The 20,452-nt window shown below is 30.2% G+C and overlaps 2 protein-coding genes across 2 annotated transcripts; one reads left to right on the forward strand and one right to left on the reverse strand.

The window, feature by feature from the left end:
* Window positions 1-13,072: 13,072 nt before the first annotated feature.
* On the forward strand, window positions 13,073-13,860 carry LOC110631906 (putative pentatricopeptide repeat-containing protein At1g12700, mitochondrial). Its single transcript, XM_021779930.2, has 3 exons — window positions 13,073-13,220; window positions 13,440-13,529; window positions 13,634-13,860. The coding sequence occupies exons 1-3, from the start codon at window positions 13,073-13,075 to the stop codon at window positions 13,858-13,860; spliced, it is 465 nt and encodes a 154-aa protein (XP_021635622.2).
* Window positions 13,861-17,785: 3,925 nt separating this feature from the next.
* LOC110631872 (cytochrome P450 714C2) lies at window positions 17,786-20,072 on the reverse strand. The gene is made up of 5 exons (XM_058131561.1): window positions 19,668-20,072; window positions 19,341-19,567; window positions 19,023-19,270; window positions 18,566-18,920; window positions 17,786-18,427 (listed from the first exon to the last, which is right to left on the reverse strand). Exons 1-5 carry the CDS (start codon window positions 19,957-19,959, stop codon window positions 18,002-18,004), a joined length of 1,548 nt encoding a protein of 515 aa, XP_057987544.1. The 5' UTR covers window positions 19,960-20,072; the 3' UTR covers window positions 17,786-18,001.
* Between the last annotated feature and the right edge of the window lie 380 nt (window positions 20,073-20,452).

Genomic DNA, 20,452 nt, shown 5'->3' on the forward strand with positions numbered 1-20,452 from the left:
TTGTGTACTCGTGAAATTAGTTTACTAAGTTGTATGCTAACGTTGGTTGCCTAAAATTAGTTTATTGTATCGTGTACTGTTCAAATTTCAAACCAAAAAGTGATTGTGCTTTGAATTTTCTGCGCGCCAATCAATGCTCTTACCCATTCACATTTTCTTTGCTGTGTCATATATATATATATATATATATATATATATATATATATATATATATATATATATATATATACATTTGAAATAAAAATAAAATTCAAATAAGGTACACTAGAAGAGGGATAGCGCAGGACTCAAGAAATCTTACCCACTGCTATACGAAACCGTCACCTATAACCACTCTATTTTTTTTTTTTTTTTGCCATACTTGACTCTCTCTCTCCTCTGCATTGGTCTATGATATTACTCTTATCATTTTTTTGCCATTAACACCGACCCATTCTCATCAAAGCGCTTATCTCGCTCTCTCATCATCACTTAAAATGCTAATCCCGCTTTCACTCGTCACTACACCAGAAGCCATTTTAAAATTCCCAATTCTTCATTGCATTTAGTTCCCCATCTATGGCTTGCACTAAACGAAAAACCCCTGTTGCTGCTGCCTCGTTGTCCTCGTCTTCATCTGAAGAACTCCCTGTTGTCGCATTAAAGAAGAAATTGAAGGAAAAGAAGAAAACACCAGAAACTGAATCGACTAGTGTATCCTCCGACCCATTTAAGGAAGTCGAACCTGATGTGACGGCATTGAAAAAGAAAAAGGGGAGGAAAATGCACGGGATTGATACTCAACGCAAAAAGGGTGCTGCAAAATCTTCGGGCTCTGTTGTTGACAAAGCGCTTCTCGATTGTAAGTTCATTAAATGCGATAATTTTGATCAGGTAAATTTTCAATTCAAGGAACTCTTTGAATTTCAAGAATGGATGAATGTTTGTGAATGCACTGATGTTTACTACCCTAGACTAGTCCAAGAATTTTATAGAACTTCAAAAATAGTTGATGAAGAAGATAGAATTGAGGTCTCTTTGAATAACAGAGCATATGACATTTCTGTTGAGTTGATTGCTAAAGCCTTAAAATTGCCGAATGATGGAAATAAAAACTCTACTCATAGAGATGTTGCTAGAGTTCCAGGCTTTAACTTGGCTGAATTTGAAAATGAAGTCTTTCCTGCCAACACTGCCACTAGTGAAAAGTCCACTAGCACAAAAGCTTTTCAGCACATTAAGATTATTCACAGTATGGTGAATTATATTTTTTGTCCTAAATCTGGCAGCTATGGATATTTGAGTTACTTGGATATGTGCATCATGTGGCATATTGTTAACAGAGTAAGAATGAATTTGGCATATCTGATTTTCAAGAATATATGTAAAGCTTATGGGATTGGTAAATTACCTTATGCACATCTCTTGACTGCCTTGTTCAGAGAGTTGGATATAGATGTCTCTAAAGAGAGTTCTAGGGCAGATTTAATTGTGCTTAAAGAAATTCATTCTGATACTGATGGAAGAAAGAAATGTTTTGAAAAAGGTGGATCTTCTAAAGCTAAATTTTATTCAGATTCTCAAAGTGAGATTATGAGTGAGCTTCAAGGGTTAAGAGCTTTCATTAATGAGAAATTAAGTACAACAAATCAGTCTATTGAACTTCTGAGAAAATTTGTGGGTGTGGTTGATTACAAAGTAAGTCATTTGCTTACTCAAAATGAGTTAAAGAAACAAATTGCAGCTCTTAAGCAAGGACAGGAAACTGGTTTCACAACCAAAGTTGAGACTGATGTACCTGCAGGTGGCCCCTCTACTCATGATACTCATGTTTTTTTATCATGGTAATGTTGAGTGTGAAGGTACTGGGCTTGGTGAGTCTGCTGCTCCTGTAGAACATGAGAGTGAACAGGTTGAAGAACCTGCAACTGAACCTGTTGTTGAGCATGTTAGTGAACAGGTTGTAGAACCTGTAGTTGAGCCCAATGTAGAACCTGTAGTTGAGCCCATTGTAGAACCTGCAGTTGAGTCTCCACAGAGGAAGGAAGCCTCTCTAAAGGCTCCATCTAAACCTTCTGCAACTGAAGCACCTCAGGCCAAGAAAAGTAGAAAAAGAGTTAAGTCTACGGTGTCCAATCCATACCAGACTCTGGTTGCTGCCCTTCAAACCCCATATGGTGAGGATGAGCTACAGGAGCATGAGCTTTTGGTTGACCAAGTTTCTCAGCCATCTACTGCTAAACCTTCTAGGAAGAAGATGGTGCCTTCCAAAGCTATTCGAAGGAGCAAAAAACTTAATGATTAGAAAACAATCTGCATTTTAGTTTCCTATTTGCATTTTTAGTTTACTAGTATGTTTACTACTGTTGTTGAATGCTCTTTCAGTTTGCTACTGTTTACTTTACTGATTTTAAGTTTGTGCTAACTTGATTCTTTTTGGATTAATATCTCTTGTTTCCTTTTTGGACGATGACAAAAAGGGGGAGAATGGAATGGATGTGTGCTTTTGTTTTGGGGAAAATGGATATGTGCTTATACTTTGAAAATGGAAGTATGTTTATGTGCAAATTATTAAGTTTAACATTTTGCATATTGAAATTGTGAATATCTTATGAACATGCTTTGTAGCATAAATTCAGGGGGAGTTTTGTATGGCTGACAATTTTTTTTAACTTGTGTTCATATATTTAGGGGGAGTATTTTTCGCATACTAACTTGCTTGGATATACATAAACTTACGCACACTTTTATTTATTCTTGATTGATGATTCAATTGAGTTTTGTCATCATCAAAAATGGGGAGATTGTTGACCCCGTGTAGCTCAAAATGAGCATTGATTTTGATGATAACAAAACTCAAATAGAATCTATCTAACTCAATTTTAAGTGATGTGTAGATTCTTTCTCTTATTCATGAAGAATCTTTGAAGTTGCATCTAAGGAAGAAGAACACTCAAAGGCATCTCAAGATGAATCCAAGTTGAAAATGAACAAGATTATGAAAGCCAAGACTCAAAGTAAAGGTATAAAAGTCATAGAGTTAGGAATAGGGTCTTAGGACTTGTGTAAACAGAATAGATGAAAGCTTAGTCAAATGGAGCTCAAAATTTATTTTTCTTTTAATTATTTTATAAAATTTTCTCTCATCATGACCTTGGACATTGCTATTGAAATATATATTTTTCTTAAGGTCTAAATTAGATTTTTTAAAGATTACAATTTGAAACAGGCATCTGGTAAATTAGTTTGCTAAAATATTAGTTTGCTAATGTGTTTGCTAAAACATTAGTTTTCTAACTAGTTTACTACTGTCGTCAAAATTTCATTAGTTTGCTAAATGATCAAAGTTGCTTAACTTCGTACAAAAAGATAAAATAATAGCTATTTTGCCTAGAACAGAGTGTATAACGTTTCAAAAAGGTTTCAAATAGTTTAAAATGATTTGGGACTATAAATACACCTTCTTTACTTCAGTGTACACTTGATGAAAGCTTACATTTGCACTCCAAGCTTGATTTTTCATTTATTACTTTCATTCAAAAACTTTAAAGTCTTTGAGCTATCATTGGTAAATCAACTCATTTCTTCTTTATATTTTGATTTGTATTGAGTGAGAGTGAGTGTTAAAACATTAAATTGCATTCAAGAGAAGTTGTACAAGCACCTATAGAAGCTTGAGAGTGTGAGTGCTTGAGATAGCACTTGTCAAGGGTTCAAGCTACCTTGGTAAAAGCTTGGTGTTGAAAAAGTTGTAAAGGGCTTTCGGTTTCTTGCCTTTAAAAGAGCAAATAGTGGAGAGAAGACTCAAAGAGAGTTCTTTGAAAGAGTGGATGTAGGCTAGTTAAGCCGAACCACTATAAAAATCATTATGTTTGATTTCTCCGACCTTAATCTCTTTACTTTTATGTAATTTAAATTTCTATGCATATTATTGAATGATTGATTGAATAGATTGAGTTGATATACTTAAAAGATATATTGAGTAGGTTGAGAAATCGGTTGAATATCTTGTGATGCATGTTATGTCAAAAATTTCTATAAACATTGATTGAACCTTGAACTGAAATTTAGGGACACATTATTGAAATACATATCATTTTCACAATATATAAAAGAGCACCTAATTAAACAAAGCCACAATTTTTCATTAGGTGACAAGCAAGGGCCGAAAAATTGTAAAGTCTAATTCACCCCTCTCTTGGACTATTTTGGGACAACAAAAAGAAAACATTCCAAGTTTGAGCATTTTTATTTATTTTATTACTTAAGGCTTGTTAAAATGAGAATGTTTTTACTGTATAGTTATTAATTATTACTTAGTCTATTGAGAACAATTGTAAGCATAAGATATATTATTTTATAAGTAAATACTTTATATTTATAACCTTAATATATATTGAGGTCTTGTAATCGATATTCTATGGCTTGTCCTTCTTAATAGAGGTTCTGTCACCCTGGACTTACATCTTGTTTTTATATAATTAAGAATTTTTCTTATTAGACTAGGTTAATTATGAATTTAAAATATATAATAAAATTTACTTATCAAATATATAAATTTTATATATTTGTATTTTAAATTTTTTAATGTTAAACTAATATTTAATAACACCATTTCCCTTAAAAAAATTTAATAGGACTAAAGTTTCTCAATAAGATACAATTTCATGTGGACTACCAAAAATATAAAATGTTCAAGTATTTGTTTTTTTTTTTTTTTTCATAAGATTATGTGATTTAGTGTTTAGAGTTCTGTGATTTAAATTTTAACTAAAATAAACTTGAATTTTCCAAATACATTATTCTAGATAAGACGTGGAGGGAGAAAAATGATAACCCATACAAATATATATATATATATATATATATATATATATATATATATATATATATATATATATATATATATATAAAAGAATTGAGGCCTAAATTTATTTAGAGGGAAGATCTTCATTCTAGGTTCATTAATATATAGTTAATATATATCTATATCATATATAAATGTATGAAGGGGAACATTGACTTTACTTAAATTGTCTTTTTGTTTTAAAATTAATTATAATTATATTTTTATTATTTAAATTAATTTTAAAATTAGTGTAAATTTAAAATTTTTAATCCTACTAATACTTAATTTCAGTTAAATATAAAATTTTAAGAAAAGTAATAATAAAAGTAAGAAATATATTTATAGCGACAGATAAATAATTCGTCGCTAACAATGCATATAAGACATTTAGCCAACCATATAACTTTGTCACTAATACTATTTAGCGACAAAAAGATACATCGCTAATAATTTTAACAATCAGTGCCTTTTAAACATTATAGTTGCTAATCTTTTAGTGACTAAAATTTATTGCTAAATCTTTTATGATGTCAATTCTATATTATATTATATTGTCACTAATAACTTTTAGCGATGAAAAAATTATCACTAAATACCTAACAATTTCATACATATATATATAATTGGAAAGGAGAGGACTAATTGGAGGAACAAATATATCCTTCACATTATTAAAAATTTATTATTAAAAAAATTAAATATTTAATTAAATAAAAACTTAGCATTAACTAAATATTAAAATTAAGAATTTGAATTTTTAATACAATTCAAGTAGATAAACCGCATTATTGGTTTATAGCCTTTTTAAAATTATTTATATTGATAAAAATATAGTCTTAATCAAATTTAAAATTTATTTTTATTTAAAATAAAATTTATTTTTTTCATTTTTTTGCAAAAATAAAAATAAATATTTTTATGTTCTCAAATTATTGTTCAATATAATAAATTAAAAAAAATTATTAAAAACTTTAATGAGATTATTATAATTACATTTCAATTTTAACTAATTTAGGTAAATAAAATAAAACTAACACTAATTTTATAATTTTAATAAAACAAATTAAAATTTTAAATAAAATTAATAATTTAAAAAAAGTAACCTATAATATTTTAATTTCTTACATTATTAATATTAGACAATCTTTTTATTTTTATATCAATTGTAGCATTTACTCTCAAATTGATAAAAAAAATATTGTTTTAATTAATTTATATATTGTTTTGAAATTATATTTACATTTATGTTGATTTTATTACATCTTCATATTTTATTTTTAAATATTTAATTTTTTTTTCTTTTTTTAATCTTAAATTTAAAATAAAATGATGACAAAGTGTGAATTAAAACTATAAGTTGAAAGAATGAGAGAAAAAAAAATTCAGATAATAATATTAGATATATTATTTATTTATTATTTTTTTATTAATATATTTGTTAAAATTATTAAAAATACTAAAATTATTAAATATATTAATAAACTAAAAGAAGCAGCTAAAATTGTTAACAAATGAAAAAAATCTGAATTATTTTTAATATTTTATGAGTTAATTATTTTTAATTAAATTTATTATTAAAATTGAAAACATTTGAAAATATTAATGATTAAATTGATATAATTAAAAGTTTTTACTAAAATTGATAATTGATATAAAGGTTTTGATTTTTTTTTTATCTTTTAATTTTATTTAATTATGTAAATATATGAGTATTTAGAGTTATATTAAAGAATAAAATTAATATATAATATATAATTATATGAACTTATTTTTAAATTATATAATTTATATTTTTAAATTATATAATTTAACTTTTCATCAATATATTTATGATATATATTTTTGTTTCAAATACTTCAAATTTTTAATTTTTAATTTACATTGCATAGTATAAATTAATAAATAATATTCATTCAATCATTAACCTAACTTTTTATTTATAATATTGTATTATTTTCTAATAATTAATTAATTAATATAAAAATATCAATGAAAAAAGTTACAAAATGATGAAATTTTTTTGTAATTTTTTAATTTATAATAAATAATAATGAACATATTAAAATTTTAATTTTATTATAAATCTTATTTAAAAAATAATTATATAGATAAAAATCATAACTCATAAACAATTTTACTGATAGTAAATGATAATATGTAATTTAAAGGCTTAATATTAAAAATATTTTTTTCAAATTTTTATAATTGTAGCTAATTTTTTTAACAATTTTAGCATGTTTTTAAAAGTTTTGTAACACCCCAAAATTTTAAATAAATTAATTTATATGTAAATATTAGTATTTTATTGTATTAAATATTTGAGAAATTTTTGAAATTTTCTAATTTTTAGAATCGGGTTTGATTTTCTGAAAATGTGAAACTTTGATGATTTTTAAAAATTAATTTAAAGACCACGTGGCAAAACTAAAAATATATTTAGATTCTAGAAATTTTTTTAGAATTTTTGGACCTCGTTTTTTGTCTCGAGACAGAGCAAAAATTCAATTTCGGGTATCCTGAATTGAACCGGCCGAATCGAACAGGACTAGGCCGAACCAGTTGAATCAGACCGACCCTCTTCCTTTTCTCCTCTTCTTTCCCGCACGTCCCGACTGCCTCTCTTCCCTCTCCATTTTCTCTCTCCTCTCTCCTCTCCTTGCAACCCCACCGCTGCCCCTCCCTCCCCAGCTCGTTGGCGCGCCTCCAGGGACCCTCCCCGTCCCCGGCCGTCACTCCAGTGGCCGGAAAAGCTCGTGCAAAGTCCCTCTAACACCCACGTGACTCTTCGTCTTCCCGTGTCGATTCTGGCCTATCCGGCCACCAATTGGATGGGGTCTTATCTCAAAACCCATATACACATCGAGAGCTTTCCATAGACACCAAGAACACAAAAATCCATCGAGCGGTTTGTCTAATTTTTATCCGAGGAAGTTTTAGCCCATTTTCACTTTTGAGCTAGATTCTCGCAAACCGTGAACCCCACGAAAAATTTGAGAGTACTAGAGTGCTCCCCTTAGCAAGAGCTTCGTGGTAATACCCATTTTAAATTTTTTTCCCACCGTTTTCTAGTGGGTTTCAAGGAACTTTGCAGTATTTTTCTGGACATTAAATGAGCTTAATAAATTTCGTAAAAATTATTTACTAACCCTCGTGTTGTGGGCTTCGCGTAAGTACGTTCGTTTCGCCGAAATTCAATAGTTACTTGGGTATGCAATTTCGGGCCGAGCAGGCAGGCTAATGGGAGAGCGTAAAAATCGAGTCAAGGTTATAGGCTATCCCACCATTTTGCGATGTCTCGGACGCGTCTCAAGGGTTGGAATTGGTACAGGTAAACTCAAACCCTCATTTTTCTTAATTATCTAGTGCCTGATTTCGATTAAAAATCAATAAAATATTCGTGATAGGTTAGAAAATTATAATTCCTTGTGCATTAGCTTAATAACATTGCTAAGGACAGTGAGGCAAAATTCTAAAATTTTTAGAGCTCATTTGGGTAGTTTTTGAAAAAGGGTTAGTTATAGGGATTAAACGGTAATTTTTTGAATTATGATTGTTGACTGTTTGGATGAGCCCAGGAAAGGCCATGTGATGTGATTGAGCTGTGGTTGTGTGACTCGTAGATATAGAAATGTATTTTGAACCCTTTTACATGTTGGGTAGGTCCTAGGTATAGGGGAGATTCTGCCAAATTTTCGTCACGATTTAAGGTGTCTTTGGTCATTTTTAAACTTGTATTGAGTCAAATATATTAAATAATTACAATAAAATTATCAGGTAAGCCAGGACAGCCTTCCTCCTCTGCCCAGCCACCGCAGTTACCTCGGTTCAAGTCTGTGAGTAGAATATTGATTTTAATTATAATTTCAATATTATTATATATTCAAGGCATGCCCATGCACTATCTATAAATATATTTATTTAGTTAAATACTAGACATATTTTATATTGCATCTTTGGTTGAGAAAATATTTATGGATATTATTTTAAGGTAATTTGGAGTAGTGTGCATGTGTTGGCGTGCGTGTGATGTGGCAATAGTTATGGACGGACGAGTAGATTGTTAGTAGTATGCCCTAGAGCATATCATTTAGTATGTATCTTGTACATAATTTTATTAATAAAAGGCATTTCCACTTTTCCGTTTACATAATATATTTATGTGTAATAGAAAAGGTCCATTGATATTTTGTTAGAAATATTATTCTTAAGTTGTTAAGAATATGAGTGACAATATTTCTAGCACAAAGTATCATAAATAGGTTCACAATCGAGGATACTTCATAATAAGGACATGACTTATCCAGAAAGATTGTATTCATGTTTGTTCCCAAGTTATTTATATGAGATATAAATAAGATGGAATGGTGAGTCTCATGCCATATGACAAACATGATAGGCACTTATAAATGATAAGTAGGCCGAACCAGTGACACTTATGACAAGCACATGGAGTTTACTCTTGTCAATGTTTTGTCATAAATCATATCAGTGCATATAATCTTTAGACCTGAGATAGCACAGTTATCTTGTGTATAGGTAGTTTGAGTTTGATACTACTTTCATACTTGTACTGTGTATGGGTATATGGGCATGTGTTGGCTCCTACTAGTTATATATGGAGGTAGGTGTTGATCAAGATGGAATCTGTTCCTCTAAGTAAATAGAGATAAAATCCTATGTTCATTTAATTGTTCTTGATGTTTCAAGTTCTGGCAGACAGATAGATTTATTCGTAAAAGAGTTTCGATGAGAAAAATCTTTTAATCAAGAACTGGAATTAAAAGAGAACATAATATTCATAGCAAATGGAGTTTGACATAAACCATGACTCAAATTTGAGTTGGGATTTTGTAATGAGAGAATCTAGTGCATGGTAAAATATGATTATAGGTTCATTTAAGGTAAATCTTATTACTAATTGGGTGGCCATGGCATGCTATGCTAGGTGTTAACCATGGTCTATGAGGTTCATAAAATGATTTAGAGAAATCATTTATGGTAAGAAAGAGTTGATGATATTAAGAGTTGATATCATGTCTCATTGCCAATTAGTGATGAGCCTAGTAAGTCACACACATACACAAGTTATCACCTATTTAAATATGATTTAATTAATTAATTAAAGAGTTTAATTGATTAATTAAATAGGTTTGGTTTGCAATTAAATTGCAAAGTCCCTAGCATGACTTGAAACCAAATCTAGATTATTGGATGTGTAGTATAAATTAAATTTATATTTAAAGTGTTTAAATATGAATTTAATTGATGAGAAATTAATTAATAGAGATTAATTAATTAATTTATATTTGATATAAATTAATTAGAAGAAGAAAATAATTATTTTGGGTTAAGAACTCAAAATTAAGACACAGGGGCATTTTGGTCATTTCACAGTGTGACACGTGGCACCATGAGATGGTGACACATGGGATTACACATAAGCTTGCCAAATGTTTTTTTAATCATGTAAGATGATTAAAATCAAGATTAAATATAGGTTTGACACTTAGCACAATGTGATTGGGTCACTTAAACCTAGAGCTAATCAAAAGGTGACATGTGGCTAGGGTTTAATGTGTTAACCTAGCTATTTAAGTGTGGTTATGAAAAGAAAAATAACCAGCAGCCTCTCCTCTCATTTGTCACGCCACTTTGAGCCTCTCCAGCTATTTCTCTTCATCTCTCATCAATTCAAAGAGATTAGCCATCAATCTCTTGAATTAAGAACACTAGAAATTGTTTCTAGTGTCCTGTTTACATCTCTAATCTCTTAAAAGGCAGAACTTGAATTTCTAATTAATAGAAAAAGCTTTAGAGGCTGTTCAAGGGCTGCCATAGGTGTTCTTGGTGTGAACAAGCTAGAGGGACAACATTTGGTGTCCTGAAGACGAATCTCAAAGCGCAGAGACATTGCGATTGCATCAAGAGGTTAGTGTAATCGTTCTTGATTTAATCTAGGGTTCTAAAATTAATCTGATTAATTTTAAAATCTTAAATGGCAAATACAGATTCAAAAACATATTAAAAGAGTTTTAATATGTTGTTTATCATTGAAATCAAATAGATAAAAATAAATCTTGCATGATGCATGTGACCCTAGGTGAAAAATTTTGAATTTCAATGGTATAAACTTGTGTTTTCACGCTTCTGTTCCTTCATAGATGCGGCTGGAGCTTGACTCGTTGGGACCCGATCCTTTATGGATAAGTCAGAGTAGGCATGGCTCGAGATGATCTCGCTGGCCCCCGCAATTGATTTATTAAGTGAAAGTCTGACTTAAGAGATACTCACTGGCAGAGGTTGGATTAAGAGAGCTGTATAGGAGATCAGCTCCCTTATATGTACTGTTTGAACATTATTAGGTGTGTGAGTACTCCAAATTACCTTTTTGCTGATTTGCATGAAAATTATGATGGTGTTGCATTTCACTCTTCAGGATGCATTAGCATTAGATAACTATAGAAATTATGGTAAAAAATCTATATTTTACTCTCTGAGTCGAACGCTCACTTTTGTTCATCTTATTTTTTCAGGATATAGGAGATTTCTTGTTGAGTTATAACCTGCCTCTCTCCTTCGCAGGCAATCTATTAATATCTGTTATGCTTATATAATTTTACTAAATTCTAGACTCCACATATGTTAGGAGTATTTTAATCAATTTGGGACTGTAATATAATATAATGTTGAATTTGTAAGAATATTAAATGCATGTATGTGTGCGTGTGATTGGATTGGATGGGAAGCTGAGCTCCAATTTGATTTTATGACATGATGAGTATGTGAAGGGTGAGCTGAGTTCCCAAATTTGTTATATATTGTGCTTACAGGTTGGGTAAGTCAAAAACTTCCTGTTGTATGGTCTATATTATGGCCGGACTCTGTCCGGTTGAATTCTTGAAATTAGTCTTAAAATGGGCCTTAGGATTGCGTTAAGGAATAGTTAGGCTTACTATGAGCTTCTGGAGCTTTAGGCTGGCCCAGGTCTTAGTGCCGGTTCCGCCTATAGATTGGGTCGTGACAAGTTTTTTTTAACCTTTAGTCAAAATTGATTTAAATTAGTTAACGTGATGTAATTTTGATTGTTAGTTTCTTTTCTATTCATAATTTTGACTGTTAATATATTTTAATTTTCACTACTCACTTAGAACAATAAATATTTAAAATCAAGCTAAAATTCTTAAAAATTAAAAAATTGACTAAAAAAGCAAAAAAGTTGAAAAAAAATATCAGGATTTCCAAAAATACTCTTTATTATTTTTATTATTTATAAAAATACAAAAAAGGTTTTTATAAAAAATTATTAGTTCTAAAATTCTTATTACAATAAGATAAAGTCAAGAAATAAAATACATATATTTTACCTTAAAATACTTATTTGAAATGAACTATAATAACTTTATTAAAAAATTGAAACCATTTTAAAAATAACTTTTAGTTTATAATAAATTTTAATATGTAAAATCAAAGTATTCGTATTGACATACCATTGTTATGATATTTTATTTATATTATTTTAATCACTAAAGTAATGTGCACTAAAAAATCTATTTCATGTGTTTTATTTTTAATATTTCAATTGACTAAAGTAATATAATTTATTAAATTTATTTTCTTATAACTTTTTTAATTAATTTTAATTAAAAGTAAAATACAGTCATATTAATAATAACTAAATTTAATTGGCTATTGAAAATAATATATAATAATATTATTATATTATATTAAAATTAAAAAGTATATATATAAAAAATTTAAATTAAGAGCTTATATAACAAGTAAAATAACGTGCAGCAACTAGTATTTATAAAATGCCAACTACATATTAAAAAGCATCAAGTAGTTCATGAATTAAAATAGAAACAGTAATTGTGGAAAAAACAAAACGGGGGGAAGAGCACTGCCACAAGCTGTTAGACGTGTTACCCTAGCCAACGTGTTACCATAGAAGACACCTTGTACTTGTTACCATAGAAGACAAATGCCAATAAGCTAATTTCTGGGGCTGTAAACCTCTTATCTCAAATGAGGGATATAGGCATTTCACCCAATACTTACACCTGCTTAATTCGTGGTCTTTGCAATTTAGGCAAATAGAATCAAGCTCGGTCCTTGTTGAAATAAATGGTGGGCCATAACATAACACCGAACATTTCTGCCTTCAATGTATTGATCGACTCTCTTTGTAGGGAAGGACTGGTTTTAAATGCTCAAAGTACAATCAAGATAATGATTCATGCAAGTATGGAGCCTGATGTTGTCACTTATAATTCGCTGATGGATGGATATTGTCAGTGTGGCCAATTGGATAAAGCTGGAAATGTAATTGATTTTATGGTACACAATGGAATAGTTGATCCTATTAGCTACAACATTTTGATTAGTGGATATTGTAATAGCAAAAGGATAGATGAAGCAATGAAATTTTTTTGATGAAATGCCTCTAAAAAGTTTATTTGCACACACTTTTACTTATGCTACTCTTATAACAAGCTTGTGAAACACAAGGAAGCCCAGGACTGCACACGGGCTTTTCAAGAAGATGTGTTCTCATGGTCATCAGCCAGGTATAATAACTATCGCAACTTTGCTTGATTGCTTGCGCAAACAGGGGGTATTGATGAGGCACTCACTCTATTTGAAGCTTTGGAAAAGTGTCTGTTGGAGCCTGATCATGTGTGCTATACCATGTTGATTGATGGTATGTGCAGAGCTTGAAGCTTAATGATGCCAAGAAATTTTTTTCTAGGCCTTTTGAAAAAGGCTTGCAGCTTAATGTTTATACATGTTGTGCAATAATTGAAGGACTTTGCAAAAAGGGATTGCTGGATGAAGCATACAAAGTGTTTAGAGGAATGAAAGATGGTGGATGTTTACCGAATGATTGCTGCTATTTTGTGATTATTCAAGGGTTTCTCAAGCATGGAGATGTACCAAAAGCATCACAACTTATTGAAGAAATGGTTGGTAAGGGATTTTCTGGCGTATGGACAATCTTATATCCCCATTGGACTAAAGGTTCTAAGGTGTAGATGTGAAGTGAGATACTATGGACATAACAACTATTGGGTAAGCATATGAACAAATTAAGATTTGTTATTGTGCCTATACAGATGTCTTTCCCTTTCTCTACTAAGAATGCAATTCTTAATACATTATGTTCTATTTCCCTTATCAGTGCATTTTGTTAATTATTTCAATGATGGAAAACCATTTCTCAACACATTATGATGAACCTAAATTTCTAATTGTTGTTATATTCCTTAAAGCAAATTACTCATGAACTTGCTAGATATTTCCATTCATACGTAGGAAGTATAATTAGTAATCAGAATCCCCTAGCAAGTTGTGCTGTGGTTAATTCTCTGTGAATTTACATATTTATCACGCTTCTTCTATATAGGAAATTAGTGCATGAGGTGGTTTTTATCTTGCAAGCATGTGATTCCATAAGCTCAAATTCATAATGTGCCTATATCCTAATTTGCATCTCTCTGCATTGTCCTTAACTTGTTGATGCAACTGCAAAAATTAGCTAAGTAGCGCAAGAAAGAAAAAAAAGAGTTTTGCTTACTATTTCATGAAATCAACCCTTCTAGAAATGTCTGAATGGATTATGGATAGTCCAGGGTAGTAAATACTTGCATTGTGGGTTTCAGTGATATATGTTCCAACAGGTTTGTAATGATATGTTTCTGAAAAGGTAGTTCGATTTGATGATGATGGTCATTGAGGTGAAGAGAAGATGATTTCCCATGTTAACTTGGTCTGATTTAACATTGAGGATACAACACAAGCTGCTGCGTGCTTTTGCTGGATATGGCTGCCTACTTGGGATTGCTAGTTATTAGAGCTGTGTTAGAGCAAAGGAGGCCAATAGAGAAATATATTCTTTCCTTGTTCCCATAACATGGATGTTTTAGATTTAACATGGATGATCTACCTATAACTAGGAAAATAAATTTAGTTTGAATGGAGTTGTACTGTCCCAAAGTAATTACTTTAAATATCTAAGCTCAGTCCTTCAAGTAGATGAGAGATGTGAGGAGGATGTTAGTCATAGGATTAAAGCCGGATGGTTGAAGTGGAGACGTGCTACGGGAGTTTTATGTGATCGTAAGATTCCCAATAAGTTGAAAGAAAAATTTTACCGTACAGCCATACGACCGACTATGTTATATGGTAGTGAGTGTTGGGCACTGAAAGAGTCATATGCGTCTAAGATAAGAGTTGCAGAGATGAGAATGTTAAGGTGGATGAGTGGTCATAATAGATTAGATAAAGTTCGTAATGAGAGTATTAGAGAAAAGGTAGAAGTAGTGCCAATTAAAGATAAGTTAAGAGAAGGAAGATTGAAGTGGTTTGGTCATGTGAAGCGTAGACATACGGAGGCTCCAGTTAGACAAGTAGAGCACATTAAGTTAGAGGATAGAAAGAAAAAAAAGTGTAGACCTAAATTGACTTGGAGGAGAGTAGTACAACATGACCTAAAAGCAGTACATATTTCTGAGAATTTAACCCAAAATCGTTTAGAGTGGAGAAAGCGAATCTATATAGCCGACCGCAAATTTTTGGAATAAAGGCTTAATTGAGTTGAGTTGAGTTGAGGATTGTGCATATAAACTAACACATGGTAAAAAAAAACTTAACTATATTAAATTCATGTGTACTAAAATTAATAAATTGAAGTAATTTAGTGGTATTAAAGTTGTTTTTGGATTGTGAAGTGTTCAATTTTATAGGCAAAAAAAAAAATCACTGTGTGTCATTTGTGTTTACTAGTTTATATATATATATATAAACTAAGGACTCAAGAATACTTAATCAAAAAATACACTTGGATTTACAATTAATTGGCACGTGGCATAATTAATAAATAATAATTTTATATTTAAAAATATAAAATATTTAGAATTTATAAATTTAAAAATAAAAATATTTCTAAATATTTAAATAATATAAAATATTTAAAATTTTATTTTAATTTACTTTTTATCTTTTTTTAATTATTAATTATATAAAATATTCAAATTTAAAATATTAGATAAACATTTTTTAATTCAGGATGTTTTTAAATATGTTAAGAGTTCTACTTAGAGTTAGAATATTTGTGTTATAAGTGTTGTTAAAATCGAATTAAATTAGTTGATTGGATCAATTAAATTGAATATCAATATTTAATTTAGTTCGATTTATGTGATATAGTTAATCAAGAAAAAAGTGAGTCAAAATCGAGAAAGATGAATAAAGTAACTAAATATGGGAAAACTAATAAAACTCTTTTTTTAAATATTGAATTGTTTAAGTAAAATTGTGAAAAAATAAAATGAAATTTATAATTTAATTTTTCTGATAAAAAATATAATTAATTTTTTTATTTTAATAAAAAAAATAACTATAAAAATATATATTTTGTTAATAAAAGAGCGAGTAAAATCACATATGAGTATTCACCAAGTACCCTTCCAACTCGGGCCTGCATATCTCTCTCTCTCTCTATATATATATATATATATATATATATATATATAACGAACATGTAAACCTTTCCAAATAATCTTTACCAATTATTATCATTCAGGTGGATATCAATAAAATTATACTAGAGTTTTGCATGATGTTTACAAGGAAAGTAATGATGTCAATAATAGGGTAGCAATTTGTGTCAACACGCAACACGAACATAATTAAGATCGATATAAATACGACACGATTAATAAATTATGTCAAAAATTTAAATATAAATACAATCCTTCTATTATACGAGTTACACGACACGATACAATTAATATTAAATTGTATTAGGTGTATTCAATATGGCACGACCCATTTAACACGAAATGATCCATTCAACATGATTTAACACAACTTAACTTATTTAACACGCTATATAAGTGGGTTCATTGGTCATAGTGGGTCAATGAATCACGGGTCAACACGTGACATAAATATTATACTGTGTCATAAACGTGTCAATTCGTATTAGCGAATTAATCCGTGACACTACACGATTATACTCGTATTATAAATGGATCAATACGAATTTGATACGAATACAAATAAACCTAACTCAAACCCTATATTTTCGTATCGTGTATGTGTCGTATTTGTGGGTGGTGTCTAAAATTGCCACCATAGTCAATGATATATAATTAAACAGTATAAATGAGATTCAGATGACATGCATTTAAGTAAGTTTTATAAAATTTTTTCATTAAAATCATATCTAAATATTTTATATAATAATATTTTTTTTGACTAAATACAGGAAAAAGATCAAAAAAATTTATGTGTCAAATTTTGAGAAGAGATTTAACATCAAATGACGAAAAAGCAAAAAAGCTAAAGACTCGAACTAGATAATATTTTGAAAAAAAATTAAAGATTCGAAGTAAATAATATTTTAAAAAGAAAAAAATAAGTTGTTTTAGGAAAATATTTAGACATCTTTTCTTTTTAGATTTTAATTGTCATTTCTATTATTTAACTGTTAATAAATTTTTATTCATAATTTATAATTTGTTTTAATTTGTTCAGATAAACCTTTTAATTGATTGAATTATATATATATTTTTTTTGTTTTATTTTCATGATCTCTAATATATTCTAAGTTACATAGATACAAAACTTCAATTCGGTCACTTATATCAGTTTAAATCAAACACGACTATATCAATATAATAACTTTTTTTTTTACTAATATATAAAAAATAAATAATTTAATTAACTGAAATTTACTTAATTTAATTTAAATAAAAATAAAAAATAAATTTTAAATTATTTTCTCTCAATACACAAGTGAATGACTAGTTATTGTTTAAATTCCGTCCATCATAGACCTGACACAGTATGGTGGGACTCATATGTAAAGTTGATGAATCATAAATTGGCATTTTATAGGTTTACAATATGATTTTTCTTGTATACTTTTAGTCTATTATAGACATAAAGGATCCATTTATTAAATATATGGGTATTAAATATTTATATTTTAAATCCACGATAAATTGAATTTAGACAAGAATTTTCTGTCTAGACAAGCTTTTCACACATTATACATAACTCAATTGAAAAACAATGTAACATTTATTCGATGGATGAGGCATGTACTGTGTTTCCTAAGATGATGATACTACTCTGCCTCTGTCCTTGAACCCATCTTATTAAGCGTGTCTACAACTTCTTTACGAGGAGATTGACTCCATGTTCTGGCTCTATGACCAGCCTAAGAGTAGGGGAGTGGATATATTTGGGAGAGATGGAGAAAGAGAAGTTGGACAAAAGGAGAGCTATCAATATCTTGAGTTCAACCATGGCCAAGTTCTGTCCAAGACACACCCGAGGTCCAACACCGAATGGCATGTACAAGAATGGATACTTGCAAGCACCTGCTATTCCATTTGCAAATCTCTCAGGCTTGAACTTGTAAGAATCTGATCCCCATATTTCTGGGTCTGTATGCAATTGCAACACCATGGTCCAAATATTCACGCCCTTGGGAACATTAATGTTACCAAATTTCATGTCCTTGAAGGCCTCCCTTGACACCACTGTCACTGGTGAATAAAGTCGCAGTGTTTCATGAATCACCATGTTAAGCTGCAAGGCAAACACAATTTCACATTTAGAACACAAGCTATATATATATATATATATATATATATATATATATATATATATATATATATATATATATATTCTTGAATTGCTTGAACATTGTCCTTCAAATTGCTATACCAGTTTCATCTTCGGAATCATATCGGAATCTGGCATGCCACCTCCACAAATTTCAAGAACCTCTGCGCGGACACGATCCTGCCATTCTTGATTTACTGCCAACAACATGAGGCACCATGTGGCTGAAACTGCAGTAGTCTCAAACCCAGCCAAGTATATGTTCTTGCAATTATCAACTATGAATCGGTCCATTGCTTCTCGACTCAGATTGCTATTTTTGGCTCCTTCAAGAATCATCTGCAATAAATCCTTCTCATATGCAGCTTCTTGTCTCTCCTTCACTACCTCCAGTATCAAATTGCGGATTTCTTTCTCTAACGCCCATGATTCTCTATTGCTTTTTGTAGGAAAATATCTGAGGCAAGTTCATCTCTGCAAGTTAAAATATATGAAAAGTTTTTTCTATAGATGCTTTCATTGCATTCAGTTTCTCTTTCAATTAAGAAATTAAGCTGACCTCATTCCAGGAATTCCAATGGCTAGACCTTTCTTTGACATAGTTTTCTGGAGATCTCTTAGTTTCAGGAAAATCTTTTCTCCTCTAGAATAATTGCTTCCAAAACAGGCTCTGGAGATAACATCTGCAGAGAAACTTCTGAGGCCCTCATCAATTTTGATGTCTGCCATTCCACTATTTGTCTCAATTATACTCTTCCATGAATTTATCAATGTAATGGTAGACTCAGTTATCAGGTTGACCATTCCCTGCAAAAGGTTCAAGTGAAGGTTTAGTATCAAAATTCTTGCAACAACAAAAATAGCCAATATCAGATACCTTGATCTTTTCCATGTACAATTCAGGAGCAAGGATCTTCCTCTGATGTGACCACAAAGCCCCATTTGATGTCAGAATCCCCTGACCAAGCAAAGGGCCAAGATTTTTCTGTTGATACGAAGGTTTTCCTAAGTCCAAGGATACACATGTTGTAATCTCTTTCACCATGTCAGGTTGATTCAAATTAAGTATTTGTGTGTTCCCCAGGGAAAATACAAACAATTGACCTGAAAATTAAACAGGAAAATTGATAAAATGCAGATTGCAGAGATATCTACAAGTGATCAGATGAATAATGATATGAATTGGGTTGATGAAAGATCATACCATATTCCTTCCTCCACATCTCAAAAAAAGGAAAAAGAAGAGCAGCATAGTTATGGAGGAGAGGTGGGTCATTGGCAGGATCAGTCTTCACAACCGAGGACTGAGCCTTCTTGATCTCTCTTATATTTCCAAGAAGAAAAGTTGGCGGTGGTCCATTGATGCCCTGCTTCCTCAGCATGGAGCGAAGCCTCTTTGGTTTCACCACCAACCCATTGTAAAGACGTACCAGCCCTCCAAGAAACCCGATAACCACGAGGGAAAACAGTAGCTTAGTATCAAATTGAACTTCCATGGCCAAACAGGCAAAAATTTCTTGTTATTTTTTCTTTCTTTCTTGTCTAATAATATTGACACAAGCAAAATGAATCCTAGCCCCCTGGAGTTATATACAAGGCTAGGAATGGAGGTTATACACAAGTGCAACCATAATCTCGGATCTCACCTAATTAATTTATTTATTGAAAATATTACTTTAGAAGTAACTCTTCCAAGGTCACAAGTCAATTTACAATTAAAAATAAGGTCACGTCATAGGTCTTAAAAAAAAGAGTAGTTTATTACGTAAACCATAAATATTGATAAATAAAATGATAACTTTTTATATTATAATTTATTGTGAAATTAAGATATAAATATATAAATTTTATCTATTTTACATATAAGTCTTACTATACTTATTATATTTTGAACCTACAATAAATCAAAGAAAATAAAAATTTTTTTAAGGTAATTTGTTAAAACAATTTCAGGTAAAATATTATAGCTGTAATGTATTTATATAAATT

This window comes from Hevea brasiliensis, chromosome 12 (genome assembly GCF_030052815.1).
Source record: "Hevea brasiliensis isolate MT/VB/25A 57/8 chromosome 12, ASM3005281v1, whole genome shotgun sequence".
Lineage (NCBI taxonomy): Eukaryota > Viridiplantae > Streptophyta > Magnoliopsida > Malpighiales > Euphorbiaceae > Hevea > Hevea brasiliensis.

Excerpts from the sequence above, each read along its gene's own strand:
- LOC110631906 (XM_021779930.2), top strand. The coding sequence starts at position 13,073 with ATGGAGCCTGATGTTGTCACTTATAATTCGCTGATGGATGGATATTGT. Across the intron at positions 13,221-13,439 it reads CATTTTGATTAGTGGATATT|GGGGTATTGATGAGGCACTC; the intron begins GTAATAGCAAAA and ends TTGCGCAAACAG. Across the intron at positions 13,530-13,633 it reads CTATACCATGTTGATTGATG|GACTTTGCAAAAAGGGATTG; the intron begins GTATGTGCAGAG and ends CAATAATTGAAG.
- LOC110631872 (XM_058131561.1), bottom strand. The coding sequence starts at position 19,959 with ATGGAAGTTCAATTTGATACTAAGCTACTGTTTTCCCTCGTGGTTATC. Across the intron at positions 19,568-19,667 it reads GATGTGGAGGAAGGAATATG|GTCAATTGTTTGTATTTTCC; the intron begins GTATGATCTTTC and ends TTTAATTTTCAG. Across the intron at positions 18,921-19,022 it reads ATTGGAATTCCTGGAATGAG|ATATTTTCCTACAAAAAGCA; the intron begins GTCAGCTTAATT and ends AACTTGCCTCAG.